Source organism: Camelus bactrianus, chromosome 7 (genome assembly GCF_048773025.1).
Source record: "Camelus bactrianus isolate YW-2024 breed Bactrian camel chromosome 7, ASM4877302v1, whole genome shotgun sequence".
Lineage (NCBI taxonomy): Eukaryota > Metazoa > Chordata > Mammalia > Artiodactyla > Camelidae > Camelus > Camelus bactrianus.
This window is the reverse complement of record NC_133545.1, coordinates 49,340,564-49,359,779: the sequence shown is the minus strand read 5'-3', so window position 1 is coordinate 49,359,779 and position 19,216 is coordinate 49,340,564. Positions and strand designations below refer to the sequence as shown.

Below are 19,216 nucleotides of genomic sequence, written 5' to 3'. Positions count from 1 at the left end.
AGATGACAACCATCTTCTTTTATGTGAAATACCATTCAGCCATCTCCTCCCATTACTTGAATAACCTCTACCTACCCCCTTCCCAAGGAGAAAGGTCATTTACATTAGATAATCCAGGAGAAAATCAGATTGTTTCTAAGCTAAAAAGAATTTGTATAAAATATCTTGTGAGGAAATTGTCCAGAGTTTTGAGCTCATGGGACTATGCACATAGATTAAAGGGTGGTTTGCCCAGATAGCAACATGCACTGCATAAATCATTTCACGAACACTCTCGCTTCTTGACTCCACACCCAAATGCTAACCCACACTCCGTTTTTCTTCTCTCTTTTTGTTCCTTCTTATTTCATTTTGATTTTCTACTTTTGTTTCTTATCTTTCTGTCTTTCTCTCGCTCCTCCATCTCCCAGGGGAGAACAAGAGGTTGAAAAGGGGCTTTTAACTCATAATGATTTAATGATTTATTTCAAGCAGGGAAGGAATATGATCAAAGCTGTATTTCAAAAGGTCACTCTGCCTTCAGTAAGGACAGACAATTTTGCAGGGCTTATTGCCAGTGTGAGCTGTTTAATTCAGAAGTAGAGTTGGCTTGGTATGGTTATGAACAGGCATGGAGAGGATTAATGATTCCTAAGTTTCAGGCTTGGACAACTGAGTAGGTAGTGGTGTCACCTCCTGTGATAGAGAGCAGCAGAGGAAGAAAAGTGTGAAAGGAAAGATGAATATTAGACTTCAGAAAAAGAAACTGCTGATTGAAAGGCATGAAATTTGGGGGACCATCTTAAATACCAGTTTTTCTCTTCAGTGAAGTTACGGAGGGACTTTGGGGACTTTGGATGGAATTATTTACACAATGCAAGCCCTGTAAGCTGTTAGCAAATAATAGAATAACCATTACTGAGTGTTTCCAGTGTGCTAGGCACTGTTCTAAGCACTCTTATTGATATAAATTAACTCATTTACTCTTATCAACAACCCTGAGGTAGGTACTATTTTCATTCTTTTTTAGGTTAAATAACTTTCCAAGGTCACAGTTAATAAATGGACAAAGGCAAGCTCATAAGTCAAGCAGTCTAGCCCCAAAGTCTATGGTCTTCATCATTATGCTATTCTAAAGCTCACAAATAAATTCATTCCTTTTGCAGTTTTGGGGTGCACTTTTTCCTATTTCATCCCAAAGTGACAGGCTTAGGGAAAAAAATCAATTAAACTGAAGATTTGGGGTTTTGGAAGTTCTGGTTAATCAGGGTTTAGCCACAGTCAGTTCCAGAAGGGCAATGCCTAATTTCAAGGAGCTGTAGAGCTATGAATCCACTTTTGGAGCCCTTGTAAACTTGCAGAATACATCTAATCACAAAAAAATGCAAGGGTTGGCAGAATTTCAAATCCCTGCCCTGTTGAGTTTAGAACCCTGACTGTTGTCAGGTGTGAGCTGCTATTTGTCATAGATGTTTTGGCTTTAGACAGAGGCCTTAACGTTGCAGCCTTGGGCCAGGCCAACCTTCATTGAAGAAAAGCAGCGTTAGACATTTTCCCACTATTAACCCCGCCAGCCCTTGCTTGTATCAGAGCCAGGTCAGACTTGTACACATGGCTTTTTGAAAATTGATTGTGAACTTCTAATTAACCGTTCTCTTGAAATGTTGAGGCTCTGATTATTGTTTGGTGGAGCACTAATACTAGAGTGTCCCAGAATTAAAAGGTAGATCTGCCTTCTGCTTAGAGACTTGTCTGGGAATTTTTTTTTTTTAATTCCAACTGCATCTGTAATTATGAGTTTTCTTTCACTCACGTTTCTACTAAGACAGAACTAATCAGACCAAGAGTATAAATAAAACTACACGTTTCTCTAGGACTGAAACCTCTTTAAGAACAGAAATGCTTTATGAATATATACTCAGCTGTTAGCACCCAGATGCATTTCAGACACACGTGTGATACCATTCAGTGAGATAGGGTGTGCTAGAAGGTCAAGTTTGGGGGAAGGTCATTTGCTAGGTATTTATGTATACATTAAATCTATACATATACATATATATTATCTCTAGTCTCATGCAGCTCTGCAGTGCATAATTAGTTTCCTCATCTTGTTCATGAATAAATTGAGGCTTAACAAGTTTAGGTCACTTGTTGGAGGTGTTTCAAATAGTAACAGTAAAACTAACATTTGAACTCTGGTCTGGCTGTGCTACCAAATCCCACTTTCTTTCTGTTAAAGCACATGACCCTCCTGTTCCCACCTCATTTCACAGATGAGGACAGAGTTCTGCCAGACTTCTATTCCCAAGTAGCAGCAGAGACTCTAGAATAGACCTCTCCTAAAATGTAATAGCTTCTGCATACGGTTGAAAAAAAGTAGACTATTTTAATTCATTACTGGACTTGCTAGAATGTAAAGGACTATGAGGGAAAAAGAAAACATAAGCTGAAACTTAATAGGGAGCAGTAAGCAATAAGTAACAGAAAAGGGGAGAGTATTCCTGGGGCAGATGATGGTATCAGCACTGTAACTGCACAGAAAAGCCCAAGGTCTGCATCAAAGTTATGGATATGAATCTGATGGATACTAAAGCGGTTTTATCCTCCTCTTGGGTTCCAGAGGAAGCAAAAACAAATCTTTTCTGCAGGAAAGTATCCCTAATTTAGACCCTCAGTGTATGCAGAGATCAAATTCAACAAAACATGAGCTCAAGGAAATAAATACATACATATTTAAACAAATGAATAAAATCAAATGCACAAGGACACAGCCACTAGGGAAAGTCAGCAGAAAAGAGAAACAAGAGAAAATATACCTTATTTGTGGAGGGAGGGGCACTTATTTCAAGTGATGATAATAGATTACAAATACTCCTTTACTTGTACTCCACCATAAAACTCCGCAGTGCATGTCTCCTATGTCTCATTTATTGGTGAGGTTAACCTGGATCACTTGATTAAGGAGCTCTTCAGTGTAAAGTTACAATATTTCCCTTTGGAGTCAATAAATATGTTGGGAAGGTTCTTTGAGTCTAGGTAAATATGCTGTTTCTTCTCAAACTTTTACCTACAAATTTTAGCAGCCATCAGTGGCTCTTGCCTGCAAAAACTATTACTCTGGTATTCCAATGCTGATTTTCTATTTTCCTTATTCTGTCTACATTTATTTCTTAGAAATTATATGTAATGAGGAGCTGTCCTTTCTCTTCCATTTACTAATTTATTCATTATATATTTATATCAGTGTAGACTCACAGATATTTATTCTAGGAGTTATAATCCAATACTGTCATTATTTTGTTGTTTAAACTGTTCCAGCTTTAGTTATTCAGAGATCTTTCAGGCTGGCTCCTATATCCTTTTATAACATGGCTCCAGACAAATACACTCTAATATTCCAATCTCACAAAATCTTTGACCCCCTTCCTCTTCATTAAACCAAGGTAGGTCCGGTATTTCTAATGCTGCTGTTTCTTGTACTTCTTAAACATTTCATTTATCCAACCAATTACTTCTGGCCCCATCGCCACTGTCCCAAATTAGGCTTCCATCATCTTTCTCCTGGATTATTTCTATATCCAACAAAGTGGTCTACCCATATCCAATCTTGTTTTCTCCACTTCTTTTTTTTTCTCTGAAGTTCTGTCAGAGTGATCTTTTACAAAATAAGGCATATTTGTCTCTGTACTCCCTTGCTTTAAGCCAGAGGTCAACAGATTTTCTCTGTACAGTGTTGGATAGTAAATACAAAAGGTTTTATGTTTCAACTGCTTGATTCTTCCATTGTAGCAAGGAAGCAGCTTTAGCCAATGCGTAATGAGCATGGCTGTGTTTTAGTGAAACAATATTTACCGAAACAGGGTGTGGGACCAATTTAATTTCTGAAAAGGGGAAAATCTGAAACAAGTGGTATCTGGATTGGACATTGAAATAATAGACATCAACCAAAATACCAATAGTAAGGGACACCTAAATTTCTGGCCTAGGAGGTAGAGGGAGAAATATTCAACATTGCTGCCACCTGGTACACCAAACAGGTGTGCTGTAGCCACAGCTTATAACATGCATGAAGCCACCAAGCTGTCACAAGGTGGGGTTTGGAGGAACATGTGGAATCAGAGATTAGGTGTGGATAAAATATGTTCAAGAAATAGAGAGGGAGCAGAATTTAGTGCTCAGTTTTTGTTTCCCAAGAAAGCTGATTATGAACATGTAACTTGCACAAAATGATTATCAGTATTCATGATTCGTCATGGGGACATGGTGGTGATATCATGAGTAACATGAACAGTGAAGACACATTGCTACCAAACCAGTAGTAGTATCTACTTTAAAATGTAATCATAATTAAAAATAAAATAAAAATAAAAACTCAGGGCACAGGGAACAATTTAACAAGTGCAGTTGCAGAAGGTGCATATAAGTATTACTCTTGAAGCATGACTTTTTATTTATATAGACTATGCTTCTAAATGTTTTTAATGAATTTTCAGTTTCAACTGTTTTTACCAAGCTCCAGAGTGAGGTAGTCATTTTTATTTGTTGACTCCACTAGAAGAGTATCTTGGTTAAAGACGCAGTGTCTTTAGGATGCTTCAAACAGAAAAATCAGTTAATTCTAATAATGGTTTGGTATTTTTCATTCATTTCATGGAATTAAACTAAAGCTTTTGGAAATAAATCTACCAGAGATAAATCATAGGGCATTATTGTGAATGCAGTTGTAAATTACAGTGAAAATCCAATACAGACAATAAAATCATTTGCTTTCATATTAATACACAAATTTAAATTTTGGTGGAGCATAGCTTAATCTTAAAGAGTAGGGATCCATTTGGCATTGATTATGGAGTACCAAGTTCCTTATTTTTTGTAAATAACTTAATAAAATATTAATTGAATAAAAAAGTATTTTAAATCCCTTTAAAAAACTCAACAGACCTGATATTCTACCAATGAAAGTTTACACTATTGTTCTCAAATTTTAAATTATCTTTATATAAACATAGAGTGAAGTACAGTTAAATGAAATACTAACTTTTCCAAATACAACTGATACGATGACAAAAATAACTTCTGCATGGCAGTACAAAATTTCTCCCTTTGCTTCTCATGATCAGTCATACTTCAGAAATTTTTGAGGTGATTATTCTACAAGGATATTGAACTATTTTGTAAATGAGTTTTCTGAACTTTGATTATATTTTATTAATCAGTTAGAATTCATTAATCAAAATATTCAATGAATGGACCTCTGGCCCCACCTATGGAGGAATAACTGTTATACGAATTTGTTGATCAGAAATGAAAGGAAACTGGAAAGACATACATATGGAACACTGGTTTTAGACACTAGACAGCAGGCAGTGGAGGCCTGTGATCCCAGCAGGAAACAAACAAGGAAAGAGAAACATGAAATACATACTACAATTGCTCGAGCTTACTGATGAGAGGCAATTTCTCGGCTGCAGCATAGGGAGACAATCCAGAGTCTAGTGATTTTTCTGAAGAAAAAGTGGTGAGAGTTTGAGGAGAATGATACTGGGATTTGTGAGACAGAATATCTGGGATGAAGTTACTGCACAGAGAAAGAACTCTGTGTATTTGTAAAGGGGTTTCCTTAAATTGTTGTCTTACTTATTTTTACATACATGATGTGAAACTCCAAAAGGCTGGGGAACTAACCAGTGGAAAACAGCTCACACGAAACTGGGAATAGTTTGTATTCCCACTAGCCATAGTGGAAAGACCATGTAATACACAGGGCATCATATAGAGACATCAGAATGGTTTCATCTTAATTATATGACTAAATTAGCTTTATACTAAAGCCTGCTGTGGAACTACATTAACAAAGAATACAAGCATCCTCAAAAGAATCATACTGATTGCAAGTAACTTAACTGCATGCCCAAAGCCCAAAGCTTTCAGAGAAAACAACAAAATTCAACAACCAAAAATGTTCTAATTAACAATGTCAGGCATCCAATTGAAAATCACCATGCATACAATGAAGTAGGAAAATATGACCTAGAAACACAAGACAAATTAATTAACAGAAACTGACTCAGTAATGCAAGGTACGATGACGAGAATGTTACTTCCAATGTGAAGAAGAAAGTGCAAACATAATGCAGAAAAAAATGAAAAAACTTTAAAACATGCAAATGGAAGTTTTAGAGATGAAAAATACAATATTTGAAATTTTAAAATTCTGTAGCTTGGAAGCATTAATGGCAGATTATACACTATAGACCAAAAAAAAAAAAAAATGAAGTTGAAGAAGTAATAGAAACTACCTGAAGTGAGAGAAAAAGACTGAAAAAAAATGTATCAGTAATATATTGGACAACATCAGTAAGTCTAACATGCCTAAAATTGGAGTCCCAGAGAAGGCAGCACTGGAGGGAGGATTTGAAGAAATAATAGAAAAATGTTTTGTAGATTTGATGAAAACTACAAATCCACAGATCCAAGAAATTTAATCAGTCTCAAGCAGAATAAATATGAATAAAATCACACTTAGGAACATCCTAATGAATTCTTAAAAGAAACACAGAGAAAAGAAAAATCATATTATATACAAAGAAACAAAGATATAATAAGATAAAAAGATCTTTTGAATCTCCAAAGTATTAAGTGAAAGCAGCCAGATATTAGAGACTATATAAAATATGGTTCCATCCTAAGAAATTCTAGAAAAGGCAAAACTACAGTGGCAGAATTTCAGTGATTGTCAAGGGGCCAAGAAAGAGGGTAAGAAATGAACTCCAAAGGGAGGGTATAGCTCAGTGGTAGAGTGCGTGCCTAACATGCACAGGGTCCTGGGTTCAACCCCCACTTCCTCTGTTTAAATAAATAAATAAATAAATGAACCTAATTACCTCCCCTCCAAAAAACAGAACAAAGAAAAAGAAATGAACTCCAGAGAGCCAAAAGGAACTTTTGGGGTTGAAGAAAATATTATGTATGTGTGTGTAAAATTATTAATATGTAACATATAATATATATTAATATAATACCAATATATTAGTATGTAACATACTGATATATATTAATATATACTATCATTAATACTACATATTATTGTAGTGGTTATATGACTGCATACATTTATCAGCATGCATTATGATCTGCCCTTAAAATTGGTAAATTTTATTGACTATAAACTATACCTCAGTGAAGCTGATAAGGAATAGTCATGAAATGAAACAAAAATATAACCTTTAGAACTTTAAATAATCGCAATTACAGGAAACAGTGCTTGCAAGAAAATTTTTTTAAATTTGTCCTTACAAAAGCAAGAGAATTAAAGAAAAAAATTGATTAGGTGTTCAAACCATGTACAGGATTTGATTTTGAAAGTCTATAATTAGGCTTTCAAAGATGTGTATTTATTGATAGAATCATTGGTAAAACTCCTTAGCTGGATAAATTTATATTCTATTCTAGAATGTAATGAAATTGAGAAGTCGTATCGTTTTGCAGCATCTAAATTTTGTAAATAAATTTTGAAGTTATAAATGGAGAAGATTTTTTTAAGTATGGCTTATATAAAATATTTACCAAAGGTACTCTGAAAGGAGAAAAAAGACAATAGTCATGAATATATTTGATATGAAATATTTATTTCAGTATTTTAAAAATTGGAAGTAAAATAATTCCATATTTAGCAGATATTGCTCTGAGCTTACCAGATAGCACTACACTTACAGAGACAGTATTTGGCAGCAAACTAAAGATACCACAATTTAAAGTTTATTAAATCTAAAATTCTGCTTTTAAGATTTCAGGCAACAGTGTGAGAAAGTCTAAAATATTGAGATCACATTGAAATGAAGAATACATTCTTCATAAAATACCAGTGATATTCTTTTAACAGTGGGATAAATGACCACAAAACTCATGAACATTTACCAAAAATCATAATTCTACTTATTTTCTCATGTTTAGATAATCAATTTAAAATTTGGTTATTGTGCTTTGGCATACATGAATTATGCTATTTTTATTTTTTTAGAATGAATTTCAGTTCTGAAAATAATTTCTGAATAGTACTATTTTATTGGCCCATTGATAAAAATAATTTTGGGGAGAGGTAGGGGGGAGATAATTAGGTTTTATTATTTATTTTTAGAGGAGGTGCTGGGGATTGAACCCAGGACCCCATGCATGCTAAGCATGTGCTCTACTACTTGAGCTGTACCCTCCCCATAAAAATAATTTTTGACCAATATATGAATATTTCTTTAAATATAATTTTTATTTTTAGTCCTATTTTAACCTCAAAGTTGCCCCAATGTGGATAAAAAATCACCTGGTCACTCTATTTATACACCAATATTTAGTACATCTTTATTTTTGCATACATAGTAAGTCTATATTTTTGCTTTGGATCCCCCAAAAGTTCTCCACTTAGCTAAAAATTGTATCTTAATGAGCCTGAAAGACAGACCACATTGTGGAACTCCCGGACTGCCAGTGGGAGTGTCTACTCTTGTCTGAGGTTTCATTATTCTGAAAGTGGGGAGCAAAATTCTTAGACTTGTGCTTTAGAAAGACACTCTTCTAGCAATATGGGTGATAGAATTGAATGAGAATAGACAAGGAGAATGCAGAAAATAATTTCTTGAAGTGTTAATAAGCTCTCTGCTCTGGAGAATCCATGAACCTAGGCCCCTTTCAAGTCCAAGGTGTTATCTCTAAAGTTGAAAGGATATAGGAAGAGGTTTAGGCCAGTAGCACCTTCTTTTCCTGTGGGAACATGGTATGTAATGACAAAAGGGGACATCATTCAAATGGGAAGAACAGATCTGAGAAGTGACTCTCAGGCTCTCAATGGTGATGGAAGGGGGCGGTTTCTGGGGTCAGGAGGTTTTCAGAGTGTCAGAGGGCTTTGGTTGGGAAAACTCCTGGTAGATGGGTTATTTCTAACACAGACTTTCATTTGTCAACACACACCTATTTTTTTTCCAAATTGCTCATTACCAAGAAAAATCTGGTTTATGCTGAAGTCTGATTACACAGTACCTTCAAGATACCTTCTCATGGCTCCTATCTGACCCAGTGACACTCCATCTATGTTCCTCACCTCTAACTCTTGACTGTCTGCATTCTGTTATCTAGTTTTTAACTTTATTTTAGAATCATTCTTTGCTTTACAGGACAAAAAAAAAGAAAGAAAGAAAGAAAATACTGAAAGCCAAGTAGTCCCCCTCAAAAAAGTGCCGAAAAGTGAGATTTACAGAGAGGGAAAAATGAATAAGGATAGAAGATATGACCTAAGAGGGAGTATATGTGTCCAGTTTTAATAGAAAACCCCTCTTTTGCCAGTTTTATTGCCTTAGGAGAGCAACACAGTGGTGGCTGGTTACTAATATTTTACTTTATAAATAGCAGCTCCTGAAAACTCTTGCAGTAAACCTTGATTCATTTCTCTTATGTGCTAATGGGGATATTATTCCCGTGCCAACAGATACGATTTTTATTGCACATGTATTTCTGTAGGGGGAAAAGAAAACCTACCCATCATGTGAAAATATAACCCATAAATTGTGGGATTTGAATTGGCTGTATATTGCACAGTCCTGCTATACCGACTTCCATTTTAATTATTCTCCTTTACAGAGATAGTGGTCTATAAATGCATTATCAATGTAGAATGTTCCCCTTGTTTTTATAGGCTTTACCAGAGGCCATATTGAATTTAACGTTATGAGTTATTTCTGAGTAAGGAACCTCATACATTTGGATAAAAGCCAAGCTTTTTAACATTTAATCTTAATTTAGCAGGATATTTTATACACATTAAACTTTATTAAAAAGGGCTCAGCTATTTAAATCTTTCTCACTAACATACAAAAGGGCTGAACTTTGGAGAATCATTGTTAGTCATTTTCCTGAAAGATTGTTATTAATGATTGTCTTTCTGTCCTGATTGTGTTTGGGGAGTAAAGAGATTTGTTTTGTCTATGACCAAGAGCTCTCTTCTTGAGGAAAAAACTACAGTGCTTGAAAATTAAAGCCCTTGGTTATTCTAGCTGTGCCGTATTATCTAAAAGCAAGTGTTTGCTGACCTCTTCAAGGATTTGTAGGCTCAAAGAAAAATAAAATTTTCTGCCATAACAAATTTATTCTAACATCCAAGAGTGATATGTAATATAAGATCAGAAGAATCACAATCACTGAGAAGTAGGTAGGAAGAGACCTTTCATTATCATCAGTCCCACCGCTATCATTTTATAAATGTGGACATTGTGCCCCAGAGTGATCCAAATTTCTTCTCTGGGATTGGTGTGAGGTTTCCAATCTATAAATCTTGACTTTGACCTCAGGGCTCCATCTTATGGATTCCTTATTCTTAATCTCCAGTGAGCAGTTGTCTCCAGTTTTGTGGTAGCTTCATCAGGGACGCACCTGATATTCAGGTGCTTGCAGTAGACTGTGAGAAATGAAGGTAATGAGCAGTGAAGAGTAGGAAGAACTAGTCTCAACATGGTTGTCTTAGCAAGTACAATCACCCGATGCCATAAAATCAATAAAAGGTGAAGCAACTGAGTCACATATCTAAGGAACAAGAGTAACTTGTTCCTTTGGTAAAGTTAATTTCTTCAGTAAAGTGAAGTGTGTGTGTGTGTGTGTGTGTGTGCGCGCGCGCGCGCATGCGTGTGTGTATATATATATATATATTCTTTTGCAATGTGCATAATTCTTTTAAGTTGAGATTTCCACATATTTAGTCTATTTTCGTATTTTGGGGTGTAGTAGGAGTATATTAGAGGAGGACCACATAGAGGAGGACACCAGATTTCAGAGAAGGAGACATTCTGGAGTCAGACAGTCCTGGGTGAGGCTTTAGCTCCTCTACTTGTTACCATGTGACCATAGAAAAAATTACCTAACATTGCCTACATAATTATCATGAGGATTAAATAAAATTATAAATGATAAATGTGAAAATACCTAGCACAGTTGCTGGCACATTTTGGGAACTCAGTAATGCTAGTGTCCTTTTCCTGTAGTTTATAACAATTTAACCCATAAACCACCTGTTGTTTGTCAGAGACCCCATATGAGTCACCTTAGAAAGGAAATGATGACATCCAGAATTGCCAGTTTTGTGAACATCATGTGGTAAAATAATGATTAATAATAATATTTTATGAAACTCATTACAACTGAATGCATTTATAGATGAAATATAACATTTCCAACTTGGGTAAGATTATAATGACGTTCTGATCTAGAGAAATTAGGGTCTTGGAATGGAACTGTCAATTTAGGGTCATCTTTCAAAGTTGAGAGAGGTAGGGGGCTACTAAAGAAAAAGCCAAGATAGATTTCCATTGCTCACCTCCTAAGCCTCTCTGTAGTCCATCTCTTCATTTTTGTTGTCACTTCCTTTTAGCTCAGACATCATCATTTCCTGCCTGGACTTTGGCCAAGATGTAAAACTGGTTTTCCTCCCACCACTCTCATCACCTTCCAATCCATCATCCATGATTGATCTCTCCAGAGGGATCTTTGAAAAACTTAAACCTGATTCTCTGTCTCTTCTTAAAATGGCCCCTTATCACCCACAGGTTGAAGGCCAAGATCATTGCCATGTTATTCAAGATTGTGTGTTAATTAGCCCATGCCTACCATAGTAATCTCATTCATTACACTCCAGGCTTTGCCTACATTCTAGTTGTGCCTGGCAGTGGACTCTGTACCCCAGTAAACAACAGAGACTTGAGTCTCTGCACATTTGTATGCACAATTTCCTCTTCCAGGGATACCTCACCACCGCCATCTCCCTCTGTTTCAGCCTAACTTCTGATGGTCTTTCAAATACTCAGTCAAGTGTTATTTTTTCTGGCAATTCTTCTCTCGCCTTCCTGGCATCAAAAGTTATGTTCTACTTAGTTCCTCTCAGGAGCATGTGGGTGGGCCTTTTCCACACAGAATTGTCATTGCTTGTTAACTAAAAAGTCTTTCTCAACTAGACCATAAATTTCTTGGTGTCAGGGAAGCACCTTTGTGTCCTCAACATCTGGCACAGCCGTGGCTTTCGAAAAATGTTACTTTGTGGGTTCATTCAGTTAGAATTGCTATCATGTGGTCCAACTTCAAAGCTTTATGATTCTGACTTTGGTCAGACTAGGTGATCTCAATATGTAAAGTAGAAGCAGTGCACAGCTGTGTCAGAAGGTTCTACTGACATGGCGAGTGGAGGGGAGACTGAGTCTCCTCCCCTAACATGACAAGACTTTTATTCCTTTCTGAAACAGTGAGATAAGGAAAGGCCAATCATAAAATGTTAGAACTGGAAGGGATCGGAGGGCATCCCAGCTGTTTTGAGAAGCATAAATAAAGTACCAAAGAGCCTTGCCAGCATGACAGGATGGTTAGTTGCAGAGCTGGGTCTAGCACCCAGTTACTCTCAGTCCGGTAGTCACCCATTTGCCTTTTCCACTCCAGCAGAATTTTTATTTATTTATTATTTATTTTTGTAAGTAAGCTAACTTTGCATGCTAACTTCGCACTTAATTGGTCAGGCTGCCGAGATACTTCTAACCTGGTGAGTCTTGTCAGCAGCTAGAGAGATGCTCCTGCTTTGATTTGAGGCTGTTGAATACTTGACAAAAAAACAGCTTAGGGGCTGTAGGAAGACTGTTGACTCTGCTCTTTCATGTTTATCCCACAGGCATATTCTCATGAAATGACCTCCTATTTTCCTCTCATTCTCCTTCCCTGCCTCAAAAAAAAGAAACATCCGTATAACATATGGAAGGGTTCCAACATCAGCCAATACATATATTAAAGTTTTAAATCAGTTATTGTTCTAGTACACACCCTGGGGCTGAGAAAGAAAGGACATCCAGGACTAACAAACCTGATTGTTCTGGCAAAGTTGCCATTCGATTCATGCTGGCATTTCTGGGCTTTTCTTTTCCTCTAATATTCCAACCTCAGTTTTGTTTTGTTTTGTTTTTTAAGTTAATGGCTCAAGTAGCAATTTTTAATGTTACTATTTCATTCAGTTTCTCCATGAAACTTCTACCTCCCAGTCTCCTGAGAGGTACCCGCAGGGCACGTGCCCGGAGTCGGCCTGCTTAGCTGCAGAGACAACTGTCAGTCTGACAGTGAGTTCGTTAGACCGTGGATTATTCCTCACTTTATTACCTCTGAGCAAGGGAGAGACTCGGGCTTGGGAATGTGAGCACTTCACAACTTGGCATTCTAGACTGAGGAAAACTCTTAATCGTAACAGTTAAGAAATTAAATTACAACTGTGTATAACATTGTGAATTTTAAGTACTCTGTGTTGGACCTATGCAAGTCTTCTGATTAATACTGTTCTAACTGAAATTCCTATAAGTATGATACATGTGTTTTTTCTAGGCAAGTACTGGAAGTCGATGAGGACGGTGGCTGTGCCAAGAGGCTGTGCTCTGGCCGGGGCTCAGTTGCAAGAGGAGACAGAGACCGTTTCTGCCCTGGCCTCCCTGACAGTGGATGTGGAACAGCCCTTTGCTAGAGAAGACGGCAGGTATGAATCCAACACGGGGGAATCATTAAGGTCAGTCACATCCAGGCTCATCATTAGCATCCGTCAGCTTCTCTCCAGGCTGTCCTTCACCTGTCTCCTCGACTTCCACCTGTCTTCTCCAGAGCCACAGGTGCCACAGCACATGCTGTCGGCTGTCAAGAATTCATTTGTTTCATTCTTTTAAGGGAAGCACAGAGCTAGAGCATGTGGTTGCAGTTCACAGGGAAATAGAAGGATGAGATAGATGGTGAGAAAAATCACTCTTTGTTGGATAACTTAGTGTGGATCATTATGGAAAAAGCTTCTTGTGGGCTTAACTTCTTTCCTTAGTTATCTCTATTTTTCCAGCTGTTTTTCTTTCTCTCATCATTCTGAAATCACTGATATAACAAAGAGGGGAAAGGAGAGCAGAAGCTGGAGGTATGGCTAGTCAGCTGGATAACCTAAATACATACAGGCTTCTTCTATGACTGTCCGTGAGATACAACCACTGGGTAAAGATGGAGGTTGCCTCTCAAGGAGACAGGAGTGTGTGCAAAGGAATGTGAACTCAGTCTGGTTTTATTTTACTTAATGATAAGAAGGAGTTGATTTTAATTAGTCTTCATATGAATAGCTTTCAGGGCAGAAAAAGATAACCTAAGACCGGGTTTGATGCTTCTCCTTTTAAGAAGTGCTTGTTGGTTTGTGCATTTTGCTGTTCAATAGACAATACTACATTCAGGATTTCTTTTAAGTTTACTGTGACCAAAATCACCACAAATGTGCATACATTAACATTGGTGCTCTATGGATGACTTCAAAGTCACATTTCCTCAATTTAAAAATGAATAGGTGGGGGGGGGAGAAGAAGAATAGGTGAGGCTTTACCAAAGCTCTGCCAACTTGCACTTTTAAATTGCTTCTAAGAATGAAACTGGATTCCCTCTGTCAATAACATCACCATTAATTACACAGATCCTGCTTACTAGTGTATAGGTTGGCAATTTTCCCAAGAATGCACAAATTTGAACAGCTTTAGCCTTCTTGCTTTTACTAGATATTCAGAGCTTAATGGATTTAACATCTTGCTTTGGTCAAGAGCTGGAGATACATTGAATAAGAGATTTCATTTTTATACAATTGTTTTTTCTTACCATAACCACTTGAAGAGAAGATTACCAGTAAAGAAAAAAAAAAGTTGTACAATATTATATTAAAAGGCATCTTCATATTGGGCATCTGGAGCATAAGGGGAAACTTTTTATACATCTTTGATAATGTGAACTAACCCCCCTGCCGTTCCCAGCTAAGAACCAAACACCAAGTTCATAATCCAGAGGTGTTGCAGTTACTCCCAAAGCCAAATACAGTTAGTTGTCTGTCATTGGAGGGCTGTAAAACTAAGGAAACTAACATCTGTTAGTGCTGGATATGAAGGGAGCATAGCTCTTCTTTAGAATTCATTTAATATAGACATGAAGCTAAATTCCAACCTGAGTGAAATGATTTGTAAGTAATTTTGCCCGTTGAATTGCAGAACTTAGAATAATTAAGAATAATAAGTCACATTATGAGCCCCATGGAATAGAAAAATCTCAGCTCTTTGGTGGGATTTGGCTCTACAAGCATGCTTGTTTATTCTCAGGTAAATAGTGTGCTTGCCTCCTGGCTTCAGTTCACAGTGATTTTTCGGCGTCATCTGATGGGAGAGGAAGAATGGGAATGTTCTGATGTACAGAGAAGCAGAATTGAAGTGTGTGGCCTGGATTCATGTTTATCAGTTTTAGACAGATTGTATCTATTCTCATTAATTCCTCTTGTGGGAAGAAAAATGGTTTTGCTTGAAATATCTTCTGTGGTTTTGAACTCACTTTTTCAGCAGAGGAAAAGAAAAATTCTTCTAGAACTGGCTTTCGCATTTCTGTTGAACCATGCATGGGTTTCATCACAGAGAGTCAGACTGGGAGCGCCCTTGAAAGCCACAGAGCATTTATTCTTTCCAGGGGAATGCTATCAGAATGGCCCCCCTACTAAGTATAGGAAAGATGACTTTCAGAATGAGGTAAAGAGGTAGAAATGTTCTTGGGCCTTTGTTATGAATGCAATATTATAAGTACACAGGAAATGGAAAAATTAGAAAAATCAGAGAGCTAAATGGATGGAAAAGGGTGAAGGCAAGATTCTTTTTATAGGAAATTCTTGCCAGTTATTTTGGAGAATATATTGGTGTTTGGAGTGAGATGACTCATTTTGTACTAAGATTTTGGGTAAAGCAGCTCTTTTCCTGGCCAACTCATATCTGACTCATTTACCACACTAGTGAATAAGGGATAAAATGCTCCTGGCTAACAACCATTGTAAGTATTTTTTGTTCATTTCTTGGGGGGGTGGGGGAGATGACAACACAGTGCAAATAGTCATTTCATTTTTATAACTCATTGATGGACCATGAAGAAGAAATTATTAGAAAAAGTCTAGGGATTCATTTTGGAGATGACTGAAATATAATTTTCAAAACATAGTTTTCAGGTAGCAAAGAAGTTGAGCAGGAAAGAAATGATTGGTGGGTCAGCAGAAAACAAAACAAAAGACTGAAAAAAAAAAAACTGGGGCCAAGGTATATATTCAAAGACTATTAAGTGGATAGGACTTGTCACATATAGCATATCATTTAGAAGAAAGAAGGATGATCTTAGTTTTCTTCTTATTTGTCAGAAGACTGCACCTTTAAAAGATTCTAGTTTGCATTGGTCGGATATCTGTTTCAAATGCTTCTACTTTGAAAAGGTCAGTTCAGTATTGAGGTTTATTCTTGGATACTAGTTCAGGCTCTGCTGAAAATCAAGAGAAAGTTCTCTTTGGCAATCAAGACTTCAGAATGATCAATTCTTAAGTTACTGGGAACATGTTTACACTCTAGAATTTCTCTCTCTCATTTTTTATATCAAAACAAAAACTGAAAGGTTTTCAAATGTCAGTATATAGACTATAGTATGAATCATATGAGATTTTCTTAATACAATAGGATATGGTTGTTTCATTTCATCTTCAACTTTAGTCAGTGTCTCAGGAATGAGATGGTTTCAAGTCATTATATAATAGAGAAGCATTAGAAAAGTAAGATTCTGAATCTGGCTATTTTATTTTTTAACTATTTTATTCATGAATGTTAAAGGAAAAAAAAGTATAACAATAAGCTGAAAAACCTCAAGTGTCACGTGCCTTAGCTTTGAACAGCCTATCAGTAGTGCCAAGGACAGCAATAATCCCGTTTTCCTGTATCTGAAGATTTATACAGACTGCTGTTGAATATACATTCATCTCTAACAGGCTTAGAAACACAACTTTGTTTTCTGTGCTTTAGGGTTGTATCTCCAAGGCTTCTGGAAGCTAAATGTGGTATGAATTATTCAGGTTTCCAATTTTTCTCTCTGATACTATTATTTTGAACACTTGTTTATCTAACCAGGCAAACGTTCTAGTGTAAATTTTATTTTTAATTTTCATCCAATGGCAACAGTGCCTTAGTTGAAAAGTGGGCTGAGATTTGGAAGTTCCCAGTAAAAGGAAGGACAGTACGTACATCCCTTCTTATCTTCTTTTCCTCCTCTTCCTGGGACTGTCATTTTACCTCTGTGTTCAGTGCCTAACGTGTGATCTTGGGGTGCATGTGAACTCTGACTTAGTATGTTAGAGATTAAATTTAGTGCCTGATGTATTTCAAGGTTCCATTCTAAATTGTTTATAAACAAGTGTTTAATTTGAGAAAAAGACACATGGTGGAATAGAACCTCAAGTAAAATGAGAGGCCTGAGAACCTGAGCTTCCTGTCATCTCAGTCATCTCCTCTCCTTCCCTCCTGTCTTCTTCCCACTACAGAGGAAGAGTCGAGTGTGACTCTAGAATCAGCCTGCCTCATTCAGATCCCATCTCCAGCGTAATAATTGCTGATCAGGACCAAGTTGCTTATTTCTCTAGGCTTAATTTTTCCTTGTCTTTAAAATGAAGGGAAAATTTCATAGGGTTTTGGGGATGAAATGAAACAATACATCTTAAGAACACAACACTTGACACATAGAAATCAAAGGTTGGTTTTTATTTTTTTCTGTCATTTTCCTGGTTCCTCAATTGCTCTTATTTTTTCCCTCCCTTAATACATTGTTCATCATCCAGTGATCTATAGTATTAGAATATAGAAGCTGTACCTGGGCATCTACATGTTTAACTGTTTGTAGCTTAAATCAATCTTGCAGTCAGTAAAAACAAGAGACTGACAAATAGTCACTAAGCAATAATTGTTCAATTAAGTCATCTGTGGTTAGCTGGCTTAAAAGAACTTTAACGATTCCCAATACATTATAGATAGTAAACAAATATTTATTGAATGAATGAGTCCAAAGACAGGAGACAAAACATTGTTAATATGGTAGCATAGTAATTTATAAAGATACCTGAGCTCTTTGTCTCTATTTATGTTTTCTGAGGGAATTGGTGTCTTTATCTTTTTAAATGAGCTTTCCAAATGTGTATTTTATGTTTTTATTTCATAGTGCTAGTTGAGAGTGTCCACTTCCAGATATGCTGGCTAACCAGACTCCATAGTGCTCATATTATAAAGATAGGCTGATTGAGGGAACATAATAAAGGAGGGAAGGGGAAGCCAAGTGTCTGTCCGACTAGAAAAAGGAATTGTCCTGGGCGAGGTGGAGGGGATGTGGGAGTGATAGTAACAGATTACAAGGTAATCCTGCGACCTGCAGAATGAGGAGGGAGAACATCTGGTTCATTTATTCCTTAAAATCTTCTGATTGTGGCACATAAACAGCAAGTGTTGGGAGTCAGGGTCAAAGCTTCCTTGGAGTCTTCAAAATGTTCACATACTTGGAGACTTTATTCGTTTTCTATTGCTATCTTAAAAAATTACTACAAACTTAGTGGCTCAAGATGACAGAAAGGTCAGAAAAGGCTGACAGGTCTCTAGGCTAAAATCAAGAAGCTGGCAAGTCCTTGTTCCTTCCTGGAGGCTCTAGGGGAGAAACTGTTTCTTTGCCTTTCCCAGTTTCTCGAGGCTGCCTGCATTCCTTGGCTCATGACTGCTTTCCACGATCTGCAAAGCCAGCAGCTTTACAGCTCTCTCCCTTTCTTCAGTCATTGCATCTCTCTCTGACTGAAGAAAAAAAGCTGGGAAGACTGACTGAAAAGCCAGGAAAGTTTCCCTGCTTGTAAGGACTCATATGATTAGGCTAGATCCACCAGGATAATTTCTCTTTCTTAAATTTCTTAAATTTCTCTTTCTTAATCAAATTTACAGTCAGTTTTGTTATGCAGTGTGACAGTCACAGCTTCCAGGGATTGGGACAGGGACAGCTTTGGGGGCTATTATTCTTCCTATCACAGGATCAGACATGAACAACCAACTACGATAAGTGATGGGTCATTGGATAGACTGAGCTGCAGAATAAAAGAAGATCTAACGTAGACCAAAGCCTGGGGAACAGATCACAGAACCAGGGCCACAGAGCCGGGGTAGAAGAGTGGAGGGTTTCGCCTAGTAAATAGGAGCAAAGGCTTCCAAGATAGAGACAGTAGCTTTTTCACCTATTCCACGCTCATAGAAACACCAACCAGAACATAATCGAGAACATTTTCATCACCCAGGAAGTTTATTTGCGCCTCTTCTTAGTGCCATTCCTTCCACAGGTAACCTTTTTCTCTTTCTTA

The 19,216-nt window shown here is 37.0% G+C and overlaps 1 protein-coding gene across 7 annotated transcripts in view; it reads left to right on the top strand.

Moving 5' to 3' along the window:
* HDAC9 (histone deacetylase 9) overlaps positions 1-19,216 on the top strand; it is an 819,260-nt gene that overhangs the window by 776,104 nt on the left and 23,940 nt on the right. For all 7 annotated transcript variants that reach the window (XM_074367374.1, XM_074367375.1, XM_074367376.1 and 4 more), the window contains one exon: positions 13,366-13,513. In XM_074367374.1, the coding sequence (XP_074223475.1) occupies positions 13,366-13,513 (148 nt within the window). The remainder of the gene's footprint in view (positions 1-13,365; positions 13,514-19,216) is intronic.